The 10,494-nt window shown below is 39.4% G+C and overlaps 1 protein-coding gene across 7 annotated transcripts in view; it reads right to left on the reverse strand.

The window, feature by feature from the left end:
* Nucleotides 1-9,819, reverse strand: part of MAPK10 (mitogen-activated protein kinase 10) — a 150,636-nt gene extending 140,817 nt beyond the window's left edge. For 2 of the 7 annotated variants that reach the window (XM_017744185.1, XM_017744186.1), the window contains exons 1-2: nucleotides 9,744-9,816; nucleotides 9,348-9,440 (exon numbers count right to left, since the gene is read on the reverse strand). In XM_017744185.1, coding sequence (XP_017599674.1) covers nucleotides 9,348-9,440; nucleotides 9,744-9,806 — 156 coding nt within the window. In that variant the 5' untranslated portion in view covers nucleotides 9,807-9,816. The other 5 variants (XM_017744188.1, XM_017744187.1, XM_017744189.1 and 2 more) reach the window with 3 other exon arrangements.
* Nucleotides 9,820-10,494: the final 675 nt, after the last annotated feature.

Raw genomic sequence — 10,494 nt, forward strand, 5'->3', positions numbered from 1 at the left:
CACTGGGGGTGCTCCTCTCTACAAGAGCAACACTCCTCACCCACAGTGCTCCCCGTTCTTTCCAATACACACCACAGCAGAGGAAAGGTGAGCAGAGGAAAAGCTGGCAGTACTACATGGTATACCCAGGTTTCTGCTCCTGTTGACAAATTGTGAGAAAGAAAGGCACTTTTGATAAGGACAGGCCACAAAGAAATAGGCACAGAGACACACCACACTGACAAGCCTTGAGGAGGAAGCAGGCAAAACCTTTTGCCCTGTGGTCACAAAATACTTCCCACCACTTTATATAATATGGGTTTGCATGCCATGCCCATTAGCAGAGCTGAATTTACTGCTGTCTTGGTCTCTTTTCCACCTTTCCACTGGCACCATTCCGGGTGCTTTTTGTTATTGATTTGGCATTTCCATTTATTTTTCTGCAGGCTATTCAAATTATTTTAATACAGCTCATAAGAATCACACTGGAAAACTACTCAAAGGCTCAGAAGATATTTGTCTGACATTCTACTCCCATATTCCACAGCAATAGTCCTGGATATTCTCCGTAAGGTTGGAAGAGGAGACTGCCAAATACTGAACTGGCCTGACAGGTGGTTCACAGCTATTTTTTCCACCAGGAACTCAAAAAATACAGAAGACACAAATATTTCATGGGATATACTCACAGGTCACGCCTGACACAGGAAAGCATTAAGCTCATAAATTAAGCTCACTCCTTTTCAGTGAGTGCAGACTGACATGCGGCAGAATAAAAGCATTTGGTCCAGCAGTATTCCAAAGCAAAACTAAACAACTGCAGACACCAGGAACTTGAATTTTTTAGATAAATTTTATTTTCATTTTTTAAATGCAAATAGCTTGACTTTTGCTGGGCCTGTTCAAGCTACTGGGGGAATACAGATATAGATACAGCACAAGGTATGTCTGTGTCTTTACAGGCATTAGAAAGACACCAAATCTTCACTTTCCAAATAAATAAAAAATATTTTTCTAAGACTATCTGTCCCAAAAGCCTAAGACCCATGTTACATGATGTCAAAAATCCAGTATACCATTCAGGAATAATCTTGGTGGGAGGGCTGTGCATTTTTGAACCCTCACTCTTTCATATACTCAAGCTTCATTTTTTTCAGTAATATAAACAAAAAGCCTGCATTTTATTAAAAGAAAGCTCGTAGTTTCTCACATGTATGTGATACTTAGCCCAGAGCATTAAAAAAGCCCAAATACTGCAAGAGTTGACAATGCTAAACTTCAATACAATTTAATTAAAATACCAATCTTACGGGCTGTAGGAATAGCTAAAGATAAAACAAGGATGGAGGGAGAAGGGATATGAATCAGAATAAGAAGTAATAGCATTAATCCACATAATGTTATCTGAGTTTAAAGGGGTGTGAAAACACTCTACAAAACAATATCCTGAGCAGACAAAAAAGAAAATCCATATAAAGGAAAAAAAGATAATCAACAAAAAAAAAAAAGAAGCAAAGGCAAGAAAATTCCCTTTATGGGCATTTCCAGTGAAGTTTATTGAAATAAAAGGCCATGAAGTGGTTCCATTACAAAGTCTGTAAATCAAAGTGAAGATCTCGGCACTTTCTGGAAAAAGTCCAACCCCCTTGAGAAATAGAGAAGGTGAGCAGCTGAAGTGTTGAGTGTTAGAGGTCACTTCTGGAAAACCTTTGTTTGCATGTAGCTGATCACGTGACAAATAGCTTTTGGAAATAGACTCAGGCAACAGTCCTCCAAGGGGAAATATGTTGCACATTACATCACCATCATCAGTAACAGGTAATAAATTTTTACATTTATCATATGCAGCAAATTTAATATGAACAGGGTTTTTCTATTAGGCAGAGGAGCAGAACACAAATTGCACAGAGAAAATTGTGCTCTGAGTTCCTTTGATTTCTCTTTGTGCACTTAGCACTTACACAATGATGAACATAAGAGAAACCAACACGATGTTCCAAAAAAAAAAGTGACTGTAGTAGCAAGATACCAAGCCAAGACACTACAAAATAGAAGGATCTTCAAATGTTTTTTCCAAGCACTTAAAAAAACCCCAAAATTCCTTTATCCCAGGTACTTTGCTTCTCTGCATAGATGTATCAAAGCCTCCCTCTCACATGACTTCTAATAAAATTATTAGCTCAGCTTTTCAAAATACCCATCGCCCACAGCACTAACCTTACTTTTTTGTTAAGCAAAATATCCCAGGTTTTTTCCTTACTTGTTCTTTTCTGTGATGAATATTGACAGGTACTTTCGTTCTCCAAATGCTATTTTTCCTGACCATTTTTTAATGTTTTTGGACAGCTAATCCAGCAACTTTGCTAATTATATGCTAATTTTTAGATGTGGTTTCTGACTTCACATACAAGTTCTACAGTTACAAAGCTTGTGTTTTCATCCTCAGAAATTGCTGAATGCAAAATAAAGCTATATGATCGAAGTGTCTGCCTTAACAAGCACTATTAACTGGAGAGAGCTCAAACCCCAAATTTCAAACTGCATTTGCTACACACGTTTACAGGACTGCATGCCTAGTTCCTACACATACAAAGCTTTAAATACATGCTAAAGGGTTGTATTATATGCCTGAACAGACCTACAAGACGTTTTTTGTGGAGCTGTTACCTCAGAACAAGACCTTAAAGTCCTTAATTTCTGTTAAACATATTTAACTAATTTTTCTTATTAATGTTATGTCAGCTGGGAGGAAACTTCTCAAGCAACTCTCTCCCTGTGACATATCTGAGTTCTTTTGACACATTTCATATGGTGTTTCTGAAACCCTGGTGTTTGCACTGATTTCCTACCCTAAAATCTAAATTGGGAAGAACAAAGCTGGAGGAGATGACTTAGATGTGCCCTGAACTCTGGAAGTACCCTGAACAGAGCCATTGGTGCATGCTTGAACACCACACAGCAATATCAATAGCTGCAACACGATAATAAAGACATCTTGGTGACCTGAGGGACAAATGATCAAGTCCCAGTGCTTGTACTCAGCAGTACCACTGTGTTCCAAAATTAGCACTACATACACTACTACATGCAAAATCACCAAGAGTGGGGATTATCATCAGCCGGCTTCTCAAGAACGATTTTTCTACTTATACAGCAATTTTAATAATGTTAATGGTGAGAGGAACTGGGCTGCCATGACTATCAGCTAATTACATTAACATGTACTAAACACCACAAAAATCTCATGCAATGTCTGTTTAGCAACTGTTCATCATGGACATGTTAACAAAATCCTTTATTCGCACCACTCCATCAACTACCATAAATCATATATACTTTGCTGTTGCCAGCCTCTTCCATTATCTACAACTAGCAGGTTATCTGTGTGCTCCTCAGCACAGAAACTAAAGTAAAATAATATTAATTAAAAAAAAAAATTCATATGGTTTCAGGCTTCATTATAAATTCAAAAGTCACCCAGACCCGTTCATACACAAAAGGCTCAGTGTCACAGTTTCTAAAGCCTACACATGAAGCCAAGATGAAGGCTGTCTTGCTAACTAGAATTACATTAGGACAATAGGCCTTAAAAGCCATAAGAAGTTAAAAATATCGTAGTAATAAAGAGAGGTTATTAAGTTCTACATAAATGTTTTGCTTCCACTGGATGTCCACAAGTCAAGGATGTGAGCATCCAGACTGTGACTCCTCATGCCACAAATCACTGTCCATGTCCAGTGTATGTCTTCTCCCCTCGGGAAACCCTTTAGATTCCAACACAAATTCTCTCAGTGGATAAGTAGGCCCTGCTTTCTGCTACTCATCTCACTTCAAAGCAGTCAAACTGCTTTGCAAAGATTTAACTGACACCTGTTTAATTTTTTCAGCAGCTTCACCAAGGATGAAAGTGCCACCAGAGCATTCATCTAATCATCCTTAACATTACCTACACACCACTTCTGTTCACTGGTGAGTGCCTACTACGTGTTTCCATCCCCCATCTACAAGTAAGAGTACTATCTCCTTACAGAAACATTTCAGTGACTTGGAGCTACACCTTATTGGTGTAACAGTTACAAGTTTTGATACCAATTCTATTGAGATTACATGAGAAATCTGAAAACAATTCCCCATTTCCCAAAGGTACACCAAAATCATCCTAAAGAAATTATCAGAATCAAAATGATTTCTGACGGAAGAAATATGCATTGAAATTATTAGCAGACTTAAGATGGTTAAAACTACAGTATTTTTTAAAAGACTATTTGCTTTTCATCACTATTCTCACTATTTTACTGTCCAAGGATAAAGAGACACATCAAAAAAATCTATGAGGACTCCCCACAGTCATCTTCAGTCATCTCAAAGAGAAACAAAGCAACCTTTCCCCCATACCAAATCAAAGAGATGGAAAACATTAGTTACAAAAATTGGTCCAAAATTGTGGATTTTCCAGTAGTGAAACAGATTTTGCCATTTTAAATCATGCTCAGAACCCTGCATGTGTAGGATCTTTTTTAAAATTGTTTTGCTATATTAACACTTCCTCTGAAACAACATTCCAAATATGCTCCATCTGATAACTGTGCAACGCAGGAATTATACTCTTGGAAAACTCATTATAAAATGACAGCATTATGTTAATGTGTACTAAAAATTACTACAAGTTGTAACATTAATGTTCCCTGCCTCCCCCCTCCAAAACAAGAAAAACAAAAAACAAAACAAAACAAAACAAAAGTAAAAAAAAAAAAATCAGCATGCACTTGGGCATTAAGCATCTTTTGGCATTTGGCATTTTTTTTGCCAAGAAGTATGATTTAATAAAATAATATATTGTTGACTCACCACAGCATGTGCTATGTTTCATCTATAGGAAATAGTTCAAAGGCATCAACTTCATGCATGGGTTGCCATAGCTGATATTTGAGTCTGGCCTGCTGTTGGTACAGGTTCCTAATACTAGCCCTAAGCACAAAAAAAGAGAAAGAAATATTTGGGGTTTATTTTTCAAGTCTGATTGACACAGAAAATTTCAGAAAACTAAACTAACTTGGAATATCAATAGCTGCACGTTATATAACAAAGACTTTAGATTTTCCTCTGATAATACCATAATGCATCCAGTTCAGGCAGTATCTGTACCATAAATCTCCTTTCTTCCATGCAAAGAAGAAAGGCTAGAGACAGAAAATAATGCAGTATGAAGTGCTGTTTAAATGGGAGGAAAGTGTCACAGTTATTCCCCCACCAGCAAAAAAAAGGAAAAAAAAAAAAAATCAAGGCCTTAGTGCTCAAGAGCACACGGTCAAGACTGTTCAAATTGAAACAGATGGCACTAAGAAAAAAAAACTGTTCTAAAATAATTATTTTTGTTTCTATACTATTTATCTTTCTCAGGCCAGATCTTGAATTTTTTCTTTGAAACAAGGAAGAACAGAAACTTTACTTATAACCAGTTGAGATATGTACATAGCCACCTGTCACCAATACCTGGGGATGGAAATTAAATTTGACTTGTGACATGATTAACATCTTTAAAAACTGTGATATGGATACATATAGGCATCAGGAAAGGCCTGTGAATTACTGCTGTTTATCAAATTGGCACCCTCTCAAAAACAAACAGCAAAGCATGTGACAAAAGAAGTTCAACTGACAAAGCCCATGCAGTCAAGAAAATTACAGACAACCTCAAGAATTGGAGGAAAAAGCAAATGCTGTGGTATTAAGATAGTGAATAAGAGAAGGAACAGTCAAACATGGTGTTCTGGTATCTAAGCACTGAACAAAATCAAGCAATTACTATTAAGTGTAAAGTTTGAACAACATTTTCTTACCCCTGTATCCTAACATGCTTTCAAGTATGTCAGAACTAAAATTTTGTACTAAGCACAGAAAATGAAAAAATCCTCATGAGAAAACAACTACTTAACAAATAAGGGCCCAGCTCAGGCTCCTGAAATCCCACCCTCAAATTACAGTTCCTAATTTGCGGGGTTATTGACCTCTTAGTGTAGAATCCTGGTGAAGCAGCTATTGACTTGACTGGAAGGCTCTTCTGGACTTCCAACTTTTACTGATTATTACAATGTAAAAAGCTCACAGAAGTCTTGAGAGATTCTAACACACCCCAAGATTTGTGTTAGAACGGGTCATAACACACCCCAAATTTCCCATGTTACTGCTGTGATGTGAGCAAGGGGCTACACTCACAGGGTCATCAACATAATTTTGTTCTTAGACAGGAGAAAAGCCCAGAACCTGCCTAAAAATACAACAGTTGCATTTCCTTTTTCTTGCTGTAACAAGACACTGTGCCATGCTCCAGGCATAGTCACGAAGATCCTAGCATACACAAAAGCTCATGAATTCACATCTTCTGTGGAAATGAAACTGAGAACATACCACCACCACTAGGGAGTTCATACACCTAAACTTCTACCAAAAGTCTCACTGTATAGAAAACAAATAAGACTGGAAAGTATTGGAACTTGAACTTCCTGTCCTTCTCTTCTAACAACTAGCCAAGACTGATCCTAGAGCTGGCTAACAAAGCTACAGCTATCGGGCTAAAACACAGTAGAGCAGCTCAAGGACAGCTGTGTAGCTTTCATAAACATTGGACAGGGGACCAGGAAATTCCATCCCATCCCCTGTATGGCTTTTGATCTCTACTTTAATCACTGGTGGCCCTTTTATGAAGGTTCATTTTCCTTGCAAGTAGCCTTCAAAACAGTAAGTGTGCAAGAATCATGGAAAAGGGTAGCAGAATAAGAGCACTGAAAGCCAGAACTTATATCTATCTATTCAGTATTGTAGTCCAGTGAAGACTCTCTCCTTTACTCCTGATGACATAACAGAGCAGAAACTGTGGTGATTCTGCAATCACTAGGCTTTCAGGACATCATTTCTAGTAGTGTTATTATAAGGTCAAAATGTAGTCAGTGGAAAGGGAGGGGCTATGGGTATAGAATGCTTGCCATAAAACAAACAAAAATTTACTTTGATTTGAAAATTTATCAACAAGGTGGTGATATTTTCTGCAGTTTGGAATTGTCCCAGGAACTGAGTAGTATCTGCTGAACAACAGTTTAAGAGATTGCCAATTTTAAAGCTGGAGACCTCTCCCTAAATGCAGCTTTTCTCTCTTCCAAGGCTTAAGAAAATTATGATGTTGTCTGCAAAAGCAGTGGTAAAACCATCCTCCTTTGGGCCTGCTTTAGCCCTTCCTTAAATTGGATGACTTTTGCAATGAACTGAAAAAACTAGAAGCAAACTTTATGACCTTCTCTAATACCATGGCAGTGAAATTTTGATAACTCTCTCTTTGCTTTCACAAGCCAGATCTGGTACTGTAACACTGTTTGAAGGTATATTGATCCAGTACTGTTAAATCGCTAAAAAACAGCTGTAAACATGCCAGCCACTGACAGTAGGGAAAAAAAATCCAAACCTACAAGAAAACACTCATCCCTGTAGTCTGCTTATAGAACTGTGTCTGTGCACTGAAGGGGCTTTTTAACAATGAGAAGGACATTTTCCAAGCAGGGAGACAGGCAGCTGAAGGTAACTTATTTTTCATGGTAAGTGATTTCTGTCCTTATCCTATTTATGAACACCTTTGTAATCCCAATACTCCTCAACAAAACCATAATTACAGCAGGACCCTGACAAATTATGCATATTCTGAAACAGCAGGAGAGAGCTGTGAGCAAGAGTGCAGTTTATCAAGAGTCAGGAAAAAAGAATATTGTTTAATGACTGAGGTCAAATCACCTTTGTCATTCACATCTGCATCCCTGTAAGACAAAGTCATTAGCTGAGCCAACTGAAAAGGTATTTCTATGCCACCATTCCTAGCAGGAAGAGAGCACACAGCCAGAGGACCACAGAAGAAAATACTGCTCCAGTGTTCCTGACCAGTGATTACACAGCAAAGTACCAAAAGAAGGTTAAAATAGCAGAGGGTTGGTGCACCCCATTTTCCCCAAGGCATGGGGACCGAAGATAGGTTACACGTGAGCAAAGACAAACAGCCCCGTGCAGTACCTACACCAGCCTGCTCTATCTTACCCCTTCTCTTTTTCTGAAGCTGGGCTTGCAGGACAACCTCTGTGTCCTTCACCAAGCTCATTTCAGACTCCTCTGATCACTTACAATATACTCATTTGTGTTTTCCTCCTAATGCATTTCTACTCCACAGCATAATTTCCCTCAAAACTTGTATTTTCACATAGTATTGGTTTGTCCCTATAGAAGTCTCTGGCAAAACTTACAGTGAACATATCAGAGGAGGGGAAGATTGCACTGAGGATATAAGGAAGCTATGCAGCAAAAAGAACCCATGTAAACAAGCTTACAATCCCCCAGCACACGGATGGTGTGAAACATGCCCATCGTGGTTCAGTGGGAGCACTGCCTGCTTATTAAACAATGCTGTAACACTTAATTATCCAAGGCAAATTTCTATCATTTCTAATAATGTCCCTCTGCTGTAAAAAACAAACCCAACATCTCTTCCTATTAGCAGTAGCTGGCAGTAGCTTTTTCGGCCAGAGGATTTCCCTGCAAAGCAACATTGATTTCACTGCAGCATCTACAGATAGTTAATTCTCTTTTGCAAAATAACTGGCCTGTAGCTTGCTGTAAACGCTTCTGAAAGCTCTTGTGGTTCTGTAAAACCCAGTGGGCTGAGTTGTTCACTTGCATCCAAGTAATGTGGAAGAGTGATGATTAAAGGCCACTTTCTTAAAAACAACCCCCACCCCCACATCCGACAAGGTTTGTCAAACACTTCCACACACACACACTTTTTTTTTGGCATTCAACCACTCTGCAAAAGGCCAAGACTTCTGTCCCCTGAATGTTCTAGTTCCTTGTCCTTTCTTTATTTTTCCACACTCAAATTGTATATGGCTGTGTATGGACCATATAACCCCCAAAATACCCTCATTTTTCTACTGAGCTGCAAGCCAAGACACCTCCTTCCCCCCAAAGCCCCCAGGCAGCGTTAGAGGTGATGAGGCTGAGTAAAACCCCACTGTTTACATGAGCCAGCTGGTAAAGCACTGCCACACTCCCGTCCACGATGTGCCCCTGCCCTGCTCTCACGGCCACCGGTCACCTACAGCACCCAAACATTAAAGCTCATACACACCCGAACACAGGAAAATGTTGCTTCTCTCGCCACAAAATGGACAGGTGCAGCCTTCTTGCTTCTCTTAGCAGTTTATTTCATTAATCTGTCCCTCTCTCTCTCTCCCTCTCCCCTGCTTTATTTTTTTTTTTCCTCAAAGAGCAATCAATATTAGTCACCCCACCCTGCGAAAGCAGTTAGTCAAAGAATATTAGCATCAACCACCTACCATTCCTTGCTTGCGAGCTATTCTCCTCGTCCAGAAACCTTTTCCCCAAACTGCGACTTTAGGTGGTATTTTTAAATCACATTCCAAACAGTGCTGAGGAAAAAAAAAAAAAAAAAAGGGCTATTTATAATAATAGGAAAAAAAAAAAAAGATAAGAGAAAAAAAAAAAGAAAAATGATGGGCAGTTGCTTTCAAGGTAAATCACCGTTTTCCTTTCAAGAACTGAATAAAAGCCTGGGGGAGAGGGTAGAAGAGAACAGAAAAAGAGGAGGCAAAATGTCTGATAATAATGAAATAAAAGGGGAGGGGGGGGAGAGTGGCTTGCTGAATCACGCTCTTTCACTGCCTGGAAACCATTGTGCAGCGTGATGCTGGCTGTACCATTGTGGAACCTACCAGAGGAGACAGGCAGAGAGCTTGGGGAATGGGGCTGCTATGGCAACTGAAAGGAGCACACATGACGTCAAAGCACACAGAGGTCTCGCAGGGGGAGGGAGAGAAAAATCTAATCTGCAGCCACAGCTACGGTATCTCCTGGAGAATCAGGGGATAGAGCAGCCTGCAAAGGGAAGCTGAGCAGCCTCCTGTAGCACTTACCAGCAGCAGCAGCAGCTCCTCAGACATCTGCAGTACAGAGAGAAGGTGGTAGCAGCAGTGTGGATCTGCTCTTTTGTTTACATTAGCTGCTATACAAAGGCATAAATGCCCATCACCCTAAGAAAACATACACATCTTTAAAATTCAATCAAGTTGCATGCTTGGGAGAGGGATTTAAAGAAATAATAAAATTACAACACATCTCATCCACGGCTATTGAACACAGCTACTGCTTGAATGAACAAGCAATGCAACTCTTGGAGGTCCTCAGAAGCCCAAGGACCTGCTAAAGATCTCCCCACTAGCAGTATGTTGTGCCCCACTTCCAAAAAGTACCACTGCACAGAGGAACTATTGTATTTTTTGCTCACAGAACCAAGCAGAGTTGGTGATGACTTCTGATGTCCTCAAGCTGACAAGTTAAGCAGATAACATTTCTTCTGCACATATCAAACTGCAGGATGTCTCCTCTCTTCTGACATTAAACAGCAAAGAAAGCACACTGGAAGGCTACTCCACTTCCATGAGATTTAGGCTTGGATAAGAGCTA

The sequence above is a fragment of the Corvus brachyrhynchos genome, unplaced genomic scaffold (genome assembly GCF_000691975.1).
Source record: "Corvus brachyrhynchos isolate BGI_N302 unplaced genomic scaffold, ASM69197v1 scaffold229, whole genome shotgun sequence".
Lineage (NCBI taxonomy): Eukaryota > Metazoa > Chordata > Aves > Passeriformes > Corvidae > Corvus > Corvus brachyrhynchos.